Source organism: Gallus gallus, chromosome Z (genome assembly GCF_016699485.2).
Source record: "Gallus gallus isolate bGalGal1 chromosome Z, bGalGal1.mat.broiler.GRCg7b, whole genome shotgun sequence".
Lineage (NCBI taxonomy): Eukaryota > Metazoa > Chordata > Aves > Galliformes > Phasianidae > Gallus > Gallus gallus.
The window spans coordinates 9,447,124-9,466,896 of NC_052572.1; the positions used below are offsets into that span (position 1 = coordinate 9,447,124).

The following is a 19,773-nucleotide window of genomic DNA, read 5'->3' on the forward strand; positions in this document are numbered from 1 at the left end:
TCATCTGCCAGATCTGGACGTGTGTAACCGCGGTGCTATGAGCACTATTCTTAGGGACAGCACTGCGGTGCAGTCACACCTTCGGGAGGTGTGAATCGAGCCCCTGAAAAGAGCAGATGAGACTCATCTCTCGCCCACAGGCTCTCGTGTCAAGCTTTGCATCTGGAGAGCCCGGGGCTGGCTAACTGTGCTGAGTCCCCCTGGATGTAGGCACGTGGAGGGGCAGAACCAAGGATTTGGTTCTTGGCCCACAGAGTGGCTTTTTGTGAATATTTGATTTTTGCAGTTCTGTAGAAGGAGGAGCTCCTGAAAGATCTCTTCGTAGTTACTGCTCGGAAGTTTTTCCTCTCCATCGCTTGTCCCACATGTGAGTCGCCCTCCCTGAAGGCAGGGCATGGGCCAGGTGAGGATAATGCTCTTGAGGCACTGCTCATAAAATGTTGACTGTTTAACACACTGCACGAGTCTGTAGCGCCCATCCCAGAGTCAGGGTGTGCAACAGCTCTGGTTGAGTGGTATCAGGCGTCATGGACCAGAACAGGGTCTAGAGCAGTGCCCAATGAAGGCTTCCCTGTAGCCAGCAGAGAGCCCAAGGTGCCAAAGTAGACAGCACAGGGATATTTCAGGGTAACATGGTAATGGTCCCACACACAGAGCTTCAGTTTTCTCCTTGAAATGGGAATGGAGAGATTTCAGGTGGAAAGGCTGAGGTTTTGCATAACTTGTTTTCATCGTTCATTATTTATATTTCCTTGGCCCTTCAGGGCCGTGTACAGCTCGGCTAGAAATCAAACAATCATGGAATCGTTCAGGTTGGAGAAGACCACTCAGATCATCCAGTCCAACTGCCAACCCACCCCTACCTGCCCACTGTCCACATCCCTCAGTGTGACATCTCCACGGTTCCTGGACACCTCCGGGGACGGCGACTCCCCCAGGAGTCCCCCTGGGCAGCCTGAGACAGTGCCTGACCGCTCTTTCTGACAGATGTTTTTCCTAATATCCAGTCTGAACCTCCCCTGGCTCAGCTTTACACCATCGCCTCTCATCCTAAATCTTCACAGTGATTATGGGGCATTCTTCTAATGTTTGAGTTTAATTCTAGATTTCAGAACAATGAGAAGCTCCATTCTAGCACTGCCTGTCTTCCTCCTGAGCCACGTAGTGTGCCAGTGTTCCCAAATCAGCATGTGACAAGCAATATCACTGTCTTCAACTACTGTGGAGACAAACCAGGATGCTCAGATCCCAGCAGTTGAGCATGTGGAAATTGTTAGGTCTGGGTGTTTTAGTATGCCTAATGGCAATAGGAAACACAATGAATGTCTGGTTCATTCAGTGGTTTTCCTGACGTAATTAATGGACAGAAATAGAAGGCAGGAATTGAAATAAACCGCTCCCATTCTTTTCCTATCCACCTCTGAGACTTTTGCAGGCAAAGTCCTTTAAACTTTGTGTGAGTGTTTACAGAGCAGCTTTTCCCATGTTGTGTGTGACCCCGTGAAATCTGGTGACGCATGAGGGTCAAGTCCCCTGCACAGCCTTCTTCCCGTAGATACTGTCTTCCCTTTTTTTCAGTGGCAGTGGTATTTTAATTCAGTTTGTTGGATGTCTTTAGATCCAGATCTTGTTTAAAAATCTGCCAGGCTCTGTCTGGTGGACACAGACTTGTCGAGCAAGTCATTTAATTCTCTGAATCTGCTGTAGGCATATGATGCCGCTGTTCCATTTCCTCTTGTTTTAGCAGTGCCCATTCCATGCAGCCTGTATGCAGCACATCTCCTGTGCGGAGGAATGTTGAAATGATCCATACTTAAGGAATTGTCAAGATATTTAGGTCACAGGCAGGGTTAACCACACCTTTAGGTGACTACTTGATGCCAAAAGACAGGCAATATTATTTTATATGAGGATGGCTAGTACTCATCTCTTGAGCCCAACTCTTAGCTCTTCTATGAAGGGCATTTCCATCTCTGGTCTTTTTGAGGCTTATTCATTGGCTTGTACAAAAGGATAAAGCATGAAGTTAACGTTGCTGTACTTTGTGTGCTTTCTGGGACATAGCCAGAAATCCAGCAGCTGCCTGAAATCAGATAGATTCCCCCTCACACACCTCACAGTGAAGATCGTAATTGATTTAATGGTGGAAACATGCTGCTGTGAGTTGATTTAGAAGCAGAGGTCCTGGATTAATGCATGGATTGGAAGTGGTCTCTGGTTCATATTTAGTAGCTCCTATGCACCCACCAGATAGCAGTCTCTAAAGGTGATGATAATACTATACTTGCTCTTCTGCTGAATCAGCAAACCTACCACTGGATGAAGGTGCACCTTGCAGTATCTGTTTTCTTGTGCACTTCAGGTTTCCTTGTGAGGGGTTAATAGGCTTTTTTTTGTGTGTGTGTGTGGAGAGTTTCTCTGAGAGAAACTTTAGAGGTGCTGGCAACAGATGGCATACATGCTTACAGCGCTGACCCTGCATGAATGCTTAATAAACCTCACGTAAAAGGGAAATCCAGTACACCTCAGTACCAAAGGGAGTAAAGTGACTGCCATTTCCCCAGAGTGCTAGGAAAAATATGCATCAAGATTCTCTTCAAGCTGGGAAGGAACCTAATGTGTCATGCTTGTCTGCCTAGCTGTGTATACCTCTTTCTGTCCTTGGTGTCAAGACTCTTGGCTGTGCTCAGTGTGTCCCCTTACACTTTGCTGCGTCCTTGGGACCTTGTGTTTTGAACAAGTATCCATACCTTGGCCCATTGATACTCCAACAGCATTAGGCTTGAAAACATCAAACCTCTGGGTTGATGCTGGACACTCAACCCATGTTGCTCATGGTTATCACATGTGTACCTGGGCTCTCACATTGCTACCACAGCCCTGCACGTGATGCAGTCTTCAATACTATCCAGTCTGGCAGGAAAATACTAAAGAGCATAGCAACTGCTGCTGCCTTGCTGCTGAGAGGCACAATGAGATGCTGCTCTGGCCTTTGGGGTGCTGGGTAGTTCCAAACAGTGCTACAAAGCATGGGCAGGGCTAAAAACCTCTTTAGATTTGGGACAGCCCTAACTGGTGGGCTCAGGGCAATGGTTTGAGCCATGGTGGGAGCAATTGAACTGGAGTGCTCTGATCTGCAGGGATGAAGGTACCCAGTTCTTTAATACTGAGTGTGGGTCTTTCTCTGGGTTGAAAAAGCAGGCAGGGGACCAGCCATTGTTTCTGGCTGGAGGGGCTGTGTGCAATTAGAAGAGGAAACTGGAAATAGGGAACAAAGCAGCAGATGGTTGAGTGAAATGGTGACTTCTTCATTAGTGGCTGTTTGCACAACACTTTGTTCAAGTGATCTCTGTGGAATAGAAACAAGCCACTGCTCCAAGTTGCTGAGAGGCTGCTGAATTAGCTAGAAATGGTAATACTGGGCTCTTCTGGAAAGGAAGACCGGCTGCTGAAGCTGGTAGGCTCAGGACTAGCTACAGGTGTGTGATTTAGTGTGCACTTTCTAACATGGTTCTGAAGACTCAAGCAACAAAATGTCTGGTTTGTGTTCTGTATATACATGTATGTGTGTGTGTATATTAATTCAGTTTGTACTTCTTGTAAGTGGAAAGAATAATGAAAGGACGGCGTGTCTCTTGGAGTGCATACATGTACCTGCATCCACCTGCAGTCCCCATAGCATAAACTGTGCATCATGTTTTCACCAATTCCACGAGGAATTCCCTGTTTATCCAGCCTCAGCGTGACTGTGTGGGGAAAAGGAAATGTTTTCTGAGCTGCTGTTGGAAACAATGCTATTGCTAAATATAAGCGAGCAAAAACACATTTGAAATGGGTTGTACTGTAATTTTGTTTCCTGTTTTACCAATCCTATTTATTTGCTTTTTTTTTTTTTTTCCCTACAGAGCAATTCAATTAAAACGTCGAAATACAACTTCTTCACTTTCCTGCCTCTCAACCTGTTTGAACAGTTTCAGCGAATAGCCAATGCCTACTTTCTTTTCTTGCTGATTTTGCAGGTATGAACTCACTGTGCTGTTCCGAACAGACTGCTTTGTCTGTTATCAAAACCTGCTTGCACGTTGATAGTTGTAAGCAATTTCCCTGTTGTGAGCTATCATCTCAGTAAAACCTTAAAGTAAGTAAAAAGTAGGGCAGAAAAAAAAAAAGCCAGCTCTTCTCCTAGCTTTGGACACGAGTGTTTGAATTAATTGAACAAAAAAACTAATTGCAGTTTTCAGCAAATTGTGTACACTTTCTCATGCCCCTTTCTGTCTACATCCGAGTGCTCCTGCTTCTCCTTGGATCTGCATTACTTACTCATTCTGTAGTATAAAAGGTTTAAAGGCAAATTCCTTGTACTCCTTTGACTGCCTTAAAGCAGCATGAAGAAGAACAAATTATTAAGTGATTGAGTTTCCCTGGGAAGGATGGAAGGACAGTTAACATCAGGAAGGCTGACAGTTGCAGCTCATTTGCATAAAGCTGAATACTGCTCAGCAAGGAAAGGACAAAGCCTGACGTGGAGCGTGTCAGGCAGTGGCAACACCACTGAGCCCAGTAGCTCATAATGGCATTGAGCTGAGCTTTGCCCATAGCCAATGGAAATGCTATTGCATCTGAAAGCTGAACACAACAGAGAAGTTGGAATCAGGACTTCTGCCCATTGGCACTTTGAGAAAGCATGGATAAAAGTGTATAAACAGGAGGGGAAACAGCTGTTTATGAGGGTGGACAGTGATAGGACAAGGGGGAATGGTTTTAAAATGAGACAGGGGATGTTTGGGTTAGATATTAGGAGGAAGTTTTTCACCCAGAGGGTGGTGACGTACTGAAACAGGTTGCCCAAGGAGGCTGTGGATGCCCCATCCCTGGAGACATTCAAGGCCAGGCTGGATGTGGCTCTGGGCAGCCACATGTGGTCCTTTTCAACCCAGGCCATTCTATGGTTCTGTGGTTCCAAAGCTGCAAAATTGTGCATTGCTGAGTCATACTAGAATACACATGATATGAAAGAAAAAAGCCACCACAAAAACTGGTACAATTTTGGTTATGTCAGGGCTGATACTTTAAATTTGTACACTTCAGTGCACGCAAGTTCAAAAAATTACCTTTTTTTTCGAATGACGTTCTTCAATCTCAGCTCAAGAATGCATAGTCATAGTTTAGTTCAACCTATAGCAAATTATATGCAATCTTTGCTTGTTTACAGGGAATGAATTATTTCAGCCCACGTATATTTTCCAAGAAACTAACTTGTAGTAAAAGTGATTTTTCAGCTAATCTGACAGCACTGTTCCTGTATTGTTGTACTGCACTCTAGCTGTTTGTCTATCAAATTCATTGTACTTCAAGCTATTTACTTTAAGTTATTCAGCTGTGTCTTCTGCTGAACTCACTAGGAGTGATGGTATATAAAAGCATAGAGCTTCTACCTTCACCATATTAGGCTAAGGAAGGCAAGACTTATTCCTCCATTTAATTTTTTTACTACTTCTGCCCGCTCATTGTTTTCCTGTAGCACTGGAAGGAGTGGATGTGAAGGGTGGCTGTGGGTGCTTGCCTCCCTACACTGTGGGCACAGCCCATTAGGACACACATGTTCCCAGTTGTGTGAGAAGGCAGCAGTTACATGGCTCTGTGTGGGGCTCTGATTGCCTCTAAACAACATTCTAACCTTCCTTCTGGCTGGATTTGGTGATGCCTGTGGGATCTGCGTTGTGCAGTGGAAGAACCAAACCCAAAGAGCAGCTTTTTTGGTGGCATAAATGTCGGTTTAACCTTGTTCATGGAGTTAATACTGCCCAAATGCATTCTGGTAGAAGTAGTGATGCTCGCAGCACGTTGCTTCCATCATTACAGAATCATATAATCATCAAGGTTGGAAAAGACCTATTATATCATCTCGTCCAACCATTGACCCAACACCCCCATGCCCACCAAAACATGTCCCTCGGTTCTTCTAGAGGAAGGGGAGAACTGTGCTGGAGTAAGATGGTGAAGGCATGGCACAGTCACTTTCAACTCTTGTTTCTTCTCAGAAGCAAAGATGTCAGAAACAAAAATGTCTCTGTTGGTCTTGGAAGAGCCTTGAGAACAGCTGTGTGCTGTTCAATGACATGAAGTTTACTTCAGCAAAATGTGAAGAGTTACTGAAACAAAACAGAAGCATCTGAAGGCTCCACAGAGCAGGCTTTGCTCAGATAACATCTGGGTCCTTCAACCAGGCTTGCTCATGTCACTCTCTCCAGAAAAATCCATTGGGGATTTCATGCTCCTAATTTTACAAACAACAAAAAAGAGCAGCCCATGTTCCTATCTTAAATTACAACTATCAGCTAAGCATAGATTTCTTGGCTCTCTCGTATTTTTGAATGACAGAGATGTATTTCTCTGTCTTTATTCCGTATCCAGATATCATACGACAAATTATCTGCAGCTTACACAGAAAACTGTTTTATTTACGTCTGCTGAAAAGGCAAAAAAGTTTCTCAACCCAGATCTCTTCTTCCTACAGTTGATTCCTCAGATTTCCTCACTGGCATGGTTCACAACAGTGGTGCCCCTGGTGCTGGTGCTGGCTGTATCGGGAGTCAAGGATGCCATCGATGATTTCGTAAGACTTGTGCTGCTGTCCTGTACTTTGGATTTTGCCCATCATTCTTCAGCACAATCACTAAAGCAAACCACTCAAAGTAAATACAGCCAGCTGTGGGAAGCTGGATTAATGAGCTCTGGCCCAGATGAGATTAAGTCCTGAAATCTGTTCATTATCTGAAAGAGCCATAATTTCCTAATTACTGAGCAGTCCATTGACTTCCTCAAACTGTTTGGCATGTCAGAAAATGTGGTAACTGAAAGATATGCATGGAAGTCTGTTCTTAGGTTCCCACTTTAAGCAACTCATCCTCTGCCATCTAGACTCAATTTAGAAAAGTTTAGAAAAGTCTTCTAGCAAAGTAAGCATAAAAGCTATGTGTAAATTTTCACACATGCCCCACTTTGACCAAAATCTACTCCTATAATGGTCCAGGTTCTATTGACTTCATGGAGTGATGATAGGACAGAGTTGACTTTAACGTCCAGTTTTCTGTCATTATTAAAATGTTTGATGCTCTATGGAGTCTCAATGCTAGTTTGCATGTAGGTGGGCCAGTGGTGGTGGGGGGCTCTACCAGGAGACATACCAGAACTCGTGGCCACTACCCATACCAGAGCAGAGGAGTGGGTGCCTTTGGGTGCTTAGTTTATGAAACTGTTGAATGGCAATTGAATCAGGACAGTGCTAAATGGCACATAAGGCTCTACCCTCCTCTTTCCCTCCAGAGAGCACACCCTATGTTGGCTGCTGCTCTTTGCAGTCCAGCCTATGCCTTGTCTCACCAGCTAAACGTGAGCTCAGCTGTGACTCACTTATGACTCTAATCTGCCTTACCCATTCAGCCAGCTGGGAGAAAACCTAAAATGTTAATGAACTGCCTACAGCTATTGTGTGCTTGGCTTCCTGGAAATGCTTTTTAACACACTTGATCAAATTTTCAGAATCGACACAAAAGCGACAATCACGTCAACAACCGTCCCGTCCAGGTCCTGATCAATGGCACGTAAGTCCTGTTTGTTCTGCTGTAATTCTGACTGAGCGTGCACCACTGGGAAGAGCACTTAATTTTTCTCTCTCCGGGCTTCCAAAGACCACCAAACTATTTCAGATGGAGCTGTCTTTCGCCCTGTTAAGTCACAGTGCGGTTCTGGATGATGCGGGTGGTTGATGAACCCATGACGTGGTAACACAGTCATGACACGCTGTGCCTGCACAGACAGAAAGTAAACTATTTCTGTTCCGGGATGGAAATATCTATGTGTGAATAACTGAACTTTGAGAGTATTTTGTTAGTTCACTGTAGAAATGGCACGCAAGGCTATCTCTGTGTCCATACTGATGGCATTTACTTCTGCGTTAAGCAAAACCAGACTTTAGTAACAAGTGATTTTAAATGAATAAGTGCAGATAGCTTCCTCTTTCATTGCTGCAGTACTTTGACTCTGTTTACTTTGTGCCTAATGCCTCAGACTTTAAATGTACTCAAAGCATTTCAATTTTGCCTTGGATATGGTACTGCCAGCACTGTTCTTTTCCTTCAGAAAAAAGCAGCAGAGGCTTTGGCTGTTGTGGCAGACAGACACACTGTTTGCTTGTGGCTCCATGGAGTCCACCCGCCTGTAGGACACAGCTGTATACAGCTGTGAAGTCTCTGTGACTTTTTTCCTGCACTGTAAATAGCAGTATATTGTGTAAGCACCACCGGATGATCAAACAGTTAAAAATACAACTGGAAACTGAAGAATAGGAACGTACTTTTTGTGCCTTCTGCTAAGTAAACCAGTTTCTTAGTTTACTCTCTGTTAGTTACTGAGTCTTGGAATGCATGCATTGAAAGGGAAACGGCGTTTTGCATTAGCAAACAAACAGAAAAATGGATTTGGTTACACTGGTGATTGCAGTCCAGCTGGGTGCCTGCACAGCTTTGTGCTGCAAAGGCCATTACAGGCAGGGCCTTAGCTGCGTGCATCCTGGTGCATCCTTAGCACCTGCATAGCAGCCCTTCCTGGAGGAGCTAGAACTGAGGCTCTGGCCCTTAATGCTGCTTAGAAAAGCCAACACATCCGGTGATTCTCCCAGGTGTTTGGGGCATCTACTGCAGCAAAGAAGAGAGTTTCTTTCTGTGACAGCATGGCTCTTGATAGGAGAAAGGGAGCAACCAGAGAGTGCACGTGGTCTCAGCCTTTCGTGTGTCACCCCAGCCACAGATACTGCTTTTTATGCCACCCTTTAGCCCACCATGTACCAGACCACATAGTGGCAGACCCTGCTCCTTTTTACTGGCAGCCCAGACTCTGATGGCACGTACATCCTGAAGCAGAGCAGGGTACCCTATGTTCCTAAGCGGTGTTTGCTTTATGTTCCTACTTACTAGGAGTTCTCTTACAGGTTGAAGGATGAAAAATGGATGAATATCCAAGTGGGGGATATAATAAAACTAGAAAACAACAACTTTGTGACGGTGAGTACAGTTTCTCTCCATCCTGCTCACACTCAGTCTCCATAATTACTCTTACTGCCTTATCACTCACAAGCAGATAAATCAGCAGGGATGAGAACTGCAGTGCTCAGAAACCACGAGCAGCGTAGCAGTGCGCTGCCCTACAGCTGCACAGCTCATGCCCAGTGTGTCTGTTTGTGTTCAGGCCGATCTGCTGTTGCTGTCGAGCAGTGAACCACACAGCCTGGTGTACATCGAGACGGCAGAACTGGATGGGTAAGCCAGCCTGCTCCTCGGGGCCATCACTGCTGCTAGCACAGGGACAAGCCTTGTGTGGTTCTCCTAGGTGCTGCATGGGTCTGCTCCACAACCTAAAGGGTTACGTCCTATTTGTATTAATTGGCAGAAACTGGAGCTGACCTCATGATTACATCCCACATTGTGATACCATTCCTGCATTGCCCAGAGCTAGTGTCACTTCTGAACTTTGGCACTGGCTGAAGGAGCAAGACAGATCAGAGAGCTCAAGAGACACTGATCTCTCCAGATCCTACACAGAGCCCTATGGATTTTCCCTCTTTGCTTTCTCCTGAAAATGAGCATGTAGTTCTGGTACACGCAAGTGCTGGGGAGAACATTTAGGATGCCTTGCACAAATAGCGTTTATCTGATGCTGCATTTCAACTCACCTCCCTAGATGGCTAAGCCTAAGTTACAGAGCTCTTCAGGTCCAGAATACCATGGGAGAAGATCGGAAACTCCCTTATTTGCTCAGATACTTTGGGATTGCACGCAGTATGAATGGCAGAATTGACAGTAAACTGCTCAGGGGGTTGAGATGCTTGGTCCTATGCTTTGTGGAGACCGTGACACAGACACCTCACCTTCTTTGGTACCATGTCCAGAATTCCCCTGGACTGCTTGTCTTTGCAACTGAAACAGTAAATCTCATCCTTCTGGGGAGTTAAAGAAGGCCTATGCTGGCATGGTCCATCAGATGTTTAGGGAAGGAGGCAGTCCTCAAGAACAGAAGTGACTTTCAGGGAGAGCTGGTCTCATTCCTTTATGCTTTATGTAATGTATTACAGTGAAACAAACCTCAAGGTGAAACAGGCACTGACAGTCACTGCTGAGCTTGGAGAAGATCTCCAGAAACTGACAGACTTCAATGGTGAGTTTATGTTGAAATTTCTCTTTCCAAAGGATTTTCTCAAACACCAGAGACCATGGAGTACCTGAGCATCTCCTTTCCAGGCTACTCCCTGCACAGCTGTCCTTTGGATGCGGTGGCAGGCAAACAGAATGGGCACATTGCATCTGTACAGCAAATAACAGCAACTTATATGAAGAACCTCTGCCCTGCTAGCAGTTCTCTATCAGTGCCACAGAGGGACTGCATTTTAAGATGTTTATATGCCAGCTGCTGTTAACAGGCAAAGCATTCTTTCTTCACACTGCTTGCATCTCAAATATATAGCAGTAGGAAAAAGGAGCCAGACTCACTGCAAACAGAATGGTCTGTGCTCATAGATCACCCATCAGCAGAGAGAGGACGAGGGAACGGTATCATCCAAATGCAGAGGCTTTCCTTCTGCTTTCTGCACTGAGGTTCTGTGAAGCGATGTGTGTGGTCTCAGCCGAGCAACAGCTCAGAACATTGGGATTTCTCCACCGTGAAGGCTGTGGTTCTGAGCACTTCAGGTCTTGGGAAATGTGCTTTTGTGGTTGCAGCGAGATGTTCTTTGTGAATAGTCAGGTTGTGCTCTCAACTGTTTTGCTGAGGAGGATGCAGTGTGTATCGGTTGGTAAGCAAATCCTTCATCTTACACCATTTTTCAAGCATTTTCTGGGTAATGCTTATCTAAAGACGCTGCATTCTTGAAACAACATCATTCAAATATGTTTCAAAGTCTTTTGGAGAATTACAGCTGCTCTATCAAATATTTATTTGTCCTTTTAATCTCTGCCTGTAAATAAAGTGGCCTCTATGCCGTACTAAAATGAACAGAATGTTTCCCAGGATGATTTATATTTGGGTGAATACTGGGAAGAGAGCCTGGACTCAGACCCAGCCTTGCATTTCCCTAGCTAACTTCTGCAAAAGTATTTAAATATTTATGCAATTCTTTATTTAATTATTTCTTAAGACAGGAAGAGAAGAAAAGGTTGAGCAGCTAATATAGGCACACAGTGGAATGCTTAATGTGAGTTATGATGTTTGTTGACGGTGTGATGGTTCAGATAAGGAAGACGCTCGAAGCATGATGAACTTTATTTCATTTGGGAACCAGGAGGCAAAAAGGAAGCAATGTTTTTCAGCACCTACCACTTACTGCGTGTAGACTTTGCAGTATTTAAGGTCGTCAGGTGAAAAGCATTCTGATATCTGCCTGCTGTTAGCGGGACAGGAGGCACAGAGTCTTAGCGAGGTCATGGTGAGGGCACTGGATTTCTCACTCCAGAGTTTCTCACTCTTCTGTGGTTGCACTAATTCACATGATTTTGTTCCGATGTCAAGATGTCAGACTCACCCACTCACTGGGAGAGCAGATTTGGGCGTTGACTCACAAGATACTTAAGTCACAACCCAAAACTTGCGTGAGAAAAGGAGCAGACCTCTTGGCAAGGGATCGTGCCCTGGTTTTGGCTCACCAAAGTCGCATTGTGTTTTGGGTTGCACTGCAGAGCCTTTGTTCTCGTGGTGCCTTTTGGGGAGCATGAGGGCTGCCACGAGGCAGGCATGGTGACTGTAGGAGCTACAGGTTAGGGAGGGCAGGTCTGATTGTTCTTGGATCAACCAGAGCGTGAAATGGCATCACCAGCACCGATGTCACACATCTCATAGAACCTCCTAACGGCTTCTTCTTTGCAATTTGGTGATTTCCCTGCTCTGCAGCAGAAGTGCTTTTCCACAGTGAGAACATCTACTCCTGAGTTTTAAATTTGAAGCAGTGGAGCCTACCACAACACTCACAGCTGTACTTTTATCTGGATTTTCTCTGCGTTTTCCCTACAACCTTTTAATCTGGTGTGTTTGTATCTGAAAACAGCTGGGAAAACTGTATTCTCTGCAAACGCTCATCCTCATGTAGAGATTTGCAGCCTGTGATCAAAATAACTTTAATGTTTTTGCTGATTATCTGAACAGACTGAACTCTTGGAGTCTCTTTCTGTAAGGTCTATTTATATTTCCCAGTTCCTTCCAACATGTTCACAGGGCTCTGCTTTGAATCTTTAGTTGCTGCCTGCTAATGTCAATTTAAATAATAATTTTTATACCGAATTATCTGCATTTACAGTTTTACATTAACATGTTCTCTTAGAAAGTATAGAAATAGAAGCAGTGTCAGCTGCATGGCCAAAGGGAGCAGCATCTCTTTCAAGTGTGAGCATGTCTTAAGGTATAAAACAGATAAAATTAAAAACCAGTGAACAAAGACACCTCAATTAATTACTCTCATGCAGCCTTCAGGCAATGATTTTCTTGCTTGGGCTCATGCAATTTTAAGGAGAATGGAGCTGGAATTGTGTAAGGTCAGCACTGCCGTCTACAATTACCCAGTGACATCCCACCGTGACAACCTTGCTGTGGAAGGATTAGAAGTATGTTGCTTGTTCAGCATTTCTTCTCACCCACAAAAGAGAGTGGAAACTGAGTTTTGGACTGTCATAATACAAAATTACCATCTCTAAAATCTAGGATAAATCCAAATTTGTTGTGGCCATTCGATTGTGACGTGATAGGGGGTAAGAGCAACACCAGTACATGTTGGACAAAGGTTAGGAATGATGGGGTCAACTGTGGATGACAACTACAGAGTGAAATATTCCCTGTCTGGAAACAGCTGAGAATGCAGTACTGATCAGCATACTTCTAGGCCACGAAGATTCTTAACATTTTCTTGTTTTATTTTTATAACAGGTGAAGTCAGATGCGAGGCACCTAACAACAAGCTGGATAACTTCACAGGAACTCTTGCTCTTCGAGGAGAGAAGTATGCCCTGGATAATGAGAAGATGCTGCTGAGGGGCTGTACTATTAGGAACACAGAGTGGTGCTTTGGTCTCGTTATTTATGCTGGTAGGTAGGAAAACATACAAGTGAATTACAGAGTGCAGCAGCATTTGTATGGGAGCACATCATGCTTAGTAAGGAGAAAGGAAACAAATACTTTCCTCTTGGGGATAGATTTCTATCAGGTAAGAGAATAAAGGCAAAACAATACGTATGATCCCTTGATTTAACTCTAGACTAGGTATTTTGCATACTATTGGGGATTTTAATCTGCAGTTTTTTATAGTGGCCTGTAAGAGAAAAGTGATTTGCAGATATTACATTACAGCATCCAATTCCATCTTAATAAAACGATTTCATGGGCAGAACGAGTGTTTTATTTCTGAAATGAGTGCAGCAAAGTGAGAGAAGTCTTGATCTCTCAGTAAGAAAAAATTTAAACATTAAATTTGTTTAGGAATTACATCTCACTGAGATCTGCCATTATTGGCCTACTTTAGGCCGGTAGGAGCCTTAATTCCGAGTTTGTTCAAAGTTTTCCACTCTTAAATATATCTGATTAAAAATTCACCATCATTTTTATATGATTTCAAGCCATATTGGAATACCAGGACCATCAGTGATGTTACTGTAGACTATTCAACCTATGCTTTTTACAAGCATAGACCTTCTATTGTTTCTGTAGCACTGTAGACTTAGGAGACATGAGTAATATGTCAGTAATAACAGCACAGCATCAGGTATTCTGTGAAAAGTAATTAAACCCCAAAGGGAGGATTGGTTGTTGAAAGAAGAGAATGGGATCAAAATCCAGAATTAATGGATTAATTAATTAGCTTTACGTGAGTCCTCCTTATAACCTAAGGCAAGTGACTTAACACATTCATCGACGTGTTTCATCTCCAGGGCCAGACACCAAACTGATGCAGAACAGTGGAAGAACAACTTTCAAAAGGACGAGCATTGACCGGCTCATGAACGTCCTCGTGCTCATGGTCAGTCTGAATAATTTAGTGCCATTCCTCCAGATGTGTTTATCATTTTCATGTGCCCTACACCTCTTCTGAAGTGCTCCCTCCTCCTCCTGATTTCTTGGCATCTTTGGTGGTATGTGCATTGCATCTGGTAACTGAGATTGTTGATTTACGTGATGCCAGCTTTTGCATTATCACATTGGGGTGAACACTGAGACGTGGTCTTGTTAATATCATGAAAGTGGTGTTCTTAGCAGCTGGCAGATCTGAAAGCACTGATCTTACAAAGCAGGTACTCTACACACACAGTCCTAAGTTGAGATTTAAGCTTGCCAGTGTTTTCAACAAATGGCAAACAGTACCATTTAGATGCTGCTCAGCTCAGGGAAGAGACCACCTTTATCAGCACCAATCTTCAGAGGCTTGCATTCTGATGTTGCTGCAGTCAGCACTGCTGGAAGAAAAGCTATTTTCCTTTGGATGCAAGACTGACTGCTGGCACTGTGAAGCAGTGTCCTGAATATCTACATGTGCATATTTGCTATAAAGCAGTGCCACAGCACAGAGAGCTGTTCAAGGATCATCTTCAAGCCTTTGGGGCCCTTGTTTAGTGAACAGTAAAGGCACTCTACTGACTTTAATAACACTCCACCAATTGCTACCAAGCGAAGTTCTCACCTATCATCCTCAGCTTGCTTTCCTCTCTGTTTTCTTCCCTTCGGCTTAAGGGGACAGCAGAAACCAAGCGAGATTTGGGCATCTGACATTGAGAATTTTGATGGTTTCTGAAAAACCACACATTTTCAAGGGTGCTCTGTTCTGCTGTTGCTGGAAAGGAGCAGGGGATGTGGGGCAGAATTGAAGAGGAGCGGGGGAAGACTGAATAGAGAACTCAGAATTTAGCATTCAGTGAAGGTTTGCCAAATCTGCTTTTGCAAGCCAAGGGTCCCACCCAGAGCTTTCAGCCCGTTTGGCCTCTTTTTGTGAATGTGAGCAAGATGAATTTACCTCCTGGATCCATTTAAAAAAAAAAAAAAAAAAAAGAGCAAGTTGCAGTGGATTGCATCAGCCTCTGCCTGGGTTCCCAGGCACTGGTGGAGCCAAGTGTGTGTTTTTCTCCTTGGTGCACTTTTAAGGCACCTAGCATTTTGGTGTCTGAGTACAGCTCTGCCCTGCCCCACAAAGCCAGCTCTCGGCACACGGAAGGCAATGTGGCATCGGGTCCTTCCAGCTCTCCAGGTGGCCAAAGGTTGCAGAGCATAGTCATAAAAAGGGGCAGTGTATTTCACTGCTGCGTTTGGAAATACAGAGCAGCCGCAGATTGCAATAAATAGCTCATTTTAAGCTTAATGAAACTCCTTCCATGTTAACACTGGCTCACCTATTTTGTGTTTAATTGTCCGAAAACCTTCCAGGGAAAAGTCAGTTTTTTTGGCAGGGCGTGACAAAGGAGTTGTGGTTCAGTGCTGCCCTGGTCTGTCCCTACAGGGGTTAATTGGGAGTGGACCTTTCCAGATGGAAACCATCACTGTTCGCTCATGTTTGGGAGCGTTTCTCTCTGCAAGGCTCTTTGGCAGCACGGGGCAGAAACCAGCAAGAGAGGAACATTTGTTGGGACCTCAGAGAGATGGGGATGTTCCTCATCCAGTAGGGGATGCTACTGTCAGTACCAGGAATTAGTTTTCTCCAAAAAACATGGTTTGGGGAGGCACATTTTCAGAGGAATACAGCTGTCAGCTTCATCGCTAAGCGCCTTGTTGCTTCCAATCACAGAGCAAAACTCAGAGTGCCAGCAAAGAATCTGAGACTGTTATAATGCACTGTCTGGCAGGAAATGTCTGTCAGAAGTCAGCTCCTCCCTCCACAAATCCCACTCAGTCCTGCAGAGGATTCATCACAGGCATTGCATAGGCAGCCCCAGAAGGGGCTGACTGCTGTGGGAAGCCTTCAGCCTACAATAGGTTTGCTCTCTTCCACCTTTTCCAGTGTGGTGGTAATGATGCCAGCGCTCTGACCACAGTTGTTTTTGGCTTCTCTAATTATTTGATAGCAGACAAGGTCTGCAGTGAGAAGTCATATTTTTTACTTGACCAGCAGAAATATGTATGAAGATGGATGGGCTTGTCTGTTTTCTCCATCTATTGGTTTAATAATGGGCATTACCCATTCCTGAGTCATCCCTCTCACAAACCCCTAGCCCTCTGTTACTACAACAGCTCAAAATAAAGTCTGTTTTTAGTGCTGGTCACAGAGGTTTAAAAACACCACACCACATTCCTTCCTAGCAGGCAATATTGTCTCCATTTCACCAGTGGAGTAATTTACTGGGCTTCCCACAGCTGAATAGGAAACCTGCTACTGTTGTGGGAAGCAAACGTGCCTCCTGAATCCAGCACAACACCTTTATTAATTAACCCCCCCCCCTTTATATCTTGTTGGCACTGAATCTCAGGTTGGTTGGACATGAACTTTTAACTTGGTCAGCAATACAAACATCTGCTTTACGTGCATTGTTTCTATATTTGAACCTCATTAACTGTTTCAAATGAAGTTGATTACTCGTGTAACATGGTTATTACTGGTTGGCCTTACAGTGTCCCACTGTACTGATACTTCACCCCTAATGGTCACACATGCAAGAAATGGTTTTTAATAGCACAGTTGCAGTCTGTTGATTCCGTATCTTCACACTCCAGTTGGGGTGGTGGAAGTTTTAAGGAGAATTCAGTATCAATACAATTGCTTTTAGTATAATTTATCCAGGAATACTGTCATGCTAGCTTCTGTTTCTTTCCCACAATCACCATTTCAGCCTTCCAAATATTGTAATTATCGTAGCAGATTTTCAGTATGGTAGGGCTTTGCAGCTTTCAAAGCATTGTGAAAAATTAACTTGACTTGTTAAGATAATTACTCAGTGAGCTCCGTCAAGCTTTTGGCTTTCAATTACCTGGACCCACTGATTTGAGAATGCTTGTTATTAGCAGATAGAGCCACATATTGTTCCTTGTCACAGTAGGTGAACTGTCGTTTCCATCTGCTACATCATATTGGGTAGATATATCCTTCTGCTTCATTCTTCCCTTATTAGTGGAGGAATGTCTGTTGAACATGTCTGCCTTTTCCACGCCTATATTTGTGTGTTTACTGTTTTCTTAGCATCTATCTGTATTTTCTTCCCGATTGCTGTTCCCCGGGTTGCTTTAAGCTTCAAGAAATAGGTTTCTCTAAGTCCAAGGTTACACCTCAGTGTCTGACATTGCTTTTTGTTAGCTCAAAGGAGGTGTAATCATGTTGTAATGGTAGGTACCAAGGCAGCAATTAGATCTGACTCACTGACTCTCCTTTAACCACGAGAAGGATATCCAGTGCTGAATTCCAACCTGCCCAGCGATGCATTTCCTGCATTACAGATTATCCTTACTGATTTTTCGGAAGTCGTGAGGAAAACTATGGCACATCTGGCAAACAGCCAGAAGAAGTCCTTGGGGGGGGGGGTTTATTCCCAAGTGCACCTTCAAGGAGCAGCAGCTCAGCGCTCCTCCACTGAGATCTGATGCTCCGCACCCATCTGCCTATGAGCACCTATGAGCACAGTTATAGGTCTGTACCTGGAACATAAATTCCTGTTTGTCTGAAGTCTTGTGACTCCAAATTGCCAGAGGCTCTGCACTGTGTAGTTGTGTCTCTGAGATAAAGAGTCCTATTTTTGCCTGTTTGCCTCCTTCACCCCTAAAAACCTTCACCCATCATGCAGACTATCCAACTCCTTTTGATTGCCGTCTTCCAATTAAACAGCACATAATGAATTCCTTCTTTCTAACATGCAGGTTTTTTGTTTCTGTTTTCCAGATCTTTGTATTTTTAGCAGTGATGTGTCTTATCCTAGCCATTGGCAATTGTATCTGGGAATCTGATAAGGGCTACCACTTCCAAGTCTATTTGCCCTGGGCAGAAGATGTCACCTCTGCCCCCTTCTCTGCCTTCCTCATGTTCTGGTCATATGTGATCATCCTAAACACAGTGGTGCCAATTTCACTCTATGTCAGGTATGTGCCGGATCCTTCCTTCATTTTAGGAAAGTTTTAGCTTTTGGCTGGACGGAGGTTGGAAGTAGGTGATTTCTGGGGGCCTTTCCAATCCAAGCCATTGTGTGATACCACATGAATGCAGCCCCAGCATGGGTGATCCCACACAGCCAAGGCCAGTTCTCTATGCTGTTGCCATCTAGTGAAGACATCTCATAGCCCTACTTTCTTGACTAGTCAGAGTAGGTCCCACGTGGTTTTAAAAGAACAAGGGGTTAGAAACAATGCGTTGTCTTCAGTGAGACCTTTTCTTCTCCATTTGAAGAAGAGGTGTAAGTGTAGGATGCTGTGGGAGTGAGGCTGGAAATTTGCTACTACAGGTAGCACCATGTCCTCTCCCCTTTGTACTGCCCACTGGAAAAGGTGAATAGCACTTTCTTTATGGTGGCTTCAAGGCTCAGCGAGGGTTGCCACATAAGTAGGAGCTGAGGATCTGCATGAGTGGACAGTCAGTGCCATCGTTTCCAAGAGAACAGTGCTACATTGGCTATTGCAGATGGGCAAGCAGGGTAGGAAGGGTGGACGTGTTACCTACAAAACCTTGAGGTGGCACTGTAGGCTGCCTAGGATGGTTTGGTTTGTAACTGTACCTAATTTGCCAGGGAGAAATGCTTCTGACTACAGGATGAACTGTTGCTGTGTAATTCACAGAGAACATTTGTGAAAAGTCTATGTTGCCAAACTGCAAAGGACAGCTCATAGCTGCTGGTGCTGCCCTCTCCATGGAGCTTTCGGGAGCATGAAGAGTTACACTCAGAGCTAAGGGTTGGAAGTTGCATCCTTAGACTCTTTTGTGTTAGCAAATGTAAGGAATTCATCCCGTTCCTGCCCAGTGTGTCACACCAGCAGCAAAGTGGGAATTCATGTTGTCTGTGAGCTGATACTGCTCCGTGATTACACTGAGTTACACAATGACTCACTTGTTCTGGTGGTCTGAGTTGTTTGTACTCATCTCCAGCCACCGCAGCGCAGCTCAGCCCAGAGTCCCTCTGAACACATTCCTTAAACTGCACCAAATGAAACACCCTGCTGCTGCCTCTGATGCATGTCAGTGCTCCATGCACAGCTGCCACTTGTTCACAGCAGGGTTAACAACGAGTTGCATTAGTCTGAGTGAGAGTGAATTCTTGTGTCTTGTCTTAACTCACTGCCCAGCCTAAGGAAAAGGAGAGCCACAGCAGAAGCAAGAGCAGGTTTGATACACAAAGGAGAGGAACCTACTACAAGACTATTGCATCGTTTCAATGGGGCTTGCTTTAGTATTGCTCACTGCAGTCCATTTAAAGACTACTTGACAAGTATGCCCTGTCATCACCTTCAAGGTTGTCCTCTAATTGCAATTGCTAATGATAGTGCTGAAGCTGAAGATCTTGTCCTTTAAATTAATGACTATTTGGTCGCCTTCTCTTTCTGTTTCACCAGTGTAGAGATTATACGCTTGGGTAACAGTTTCTACATCGACTGGGACCGTAAGATGTATTACCCACTGAATGACACACCAGCTCAGGCCCGCACTACTACGCTCAATGAAGAGCTGGGGCAGATCAAGTACATCTTCTCAGACAAAACAGGAACTCTCACTCAGAACATCATGTGTTTCAACAAGTGCTCCATCAATGGCAAATCCTATGGTACGTTACCCATTGCTCTTATTC

The 19,773-nt window shown here is 44.4% G+C and overlaps 1 protein-coding gene across 5 annotated transcripts in view; it reads left to right on the forward strand.

Annotated features, from left to right (window-relative positions):
- Positions 1-19,773, forward strand: part of ATP8B4 (ATPase phospholipid transporting 8B4 (putative)) — a 74,801-nt gene that overhangs the window by 30,645 nt on the left and 24,383 nt on the right. For all 5 annotated transcript variants that reach the window (XM_004937130.5, XM_040656494.2, XM_004937129.5 and 2 more), the window contains 10 exons: positions 3,906-4,019; positions 6,518-6,616; positions 7,543-7,604; positions 8,990-9,062; positions 9,247-9,317; positions 10,130-10,212; positions 12,964-13,122; positions 13,963-14,051; positions 17,883-18,079; positions 19,541-19,749. In XM_004937130.5, the coding sequence (XP_004937187.2) occupies positions 3,906-4,019; positions 6,518-6,616; positions 7,543-7,604; positions 8,990-9,062; positions 9,247-9,317; positions 10,130-10,212; positions 12,964-13,122; positions 13,963-14,051; positions 17,883-18,079; positions 19,541-19,749 (1,156 nt within the window). The remainder of the gene's footprint in view (positions 1-3,905; positions 4,020-6,517; positions 6,617-7,542; positions 7,605-8,989; positions 9,063-9,246; positions 9,318-10,129; positions 10,213-12,963; positions 13,123-13,962; positions 14,052-17,882; positions 18,080-19,540; positions 19,750-19,773) is intronic.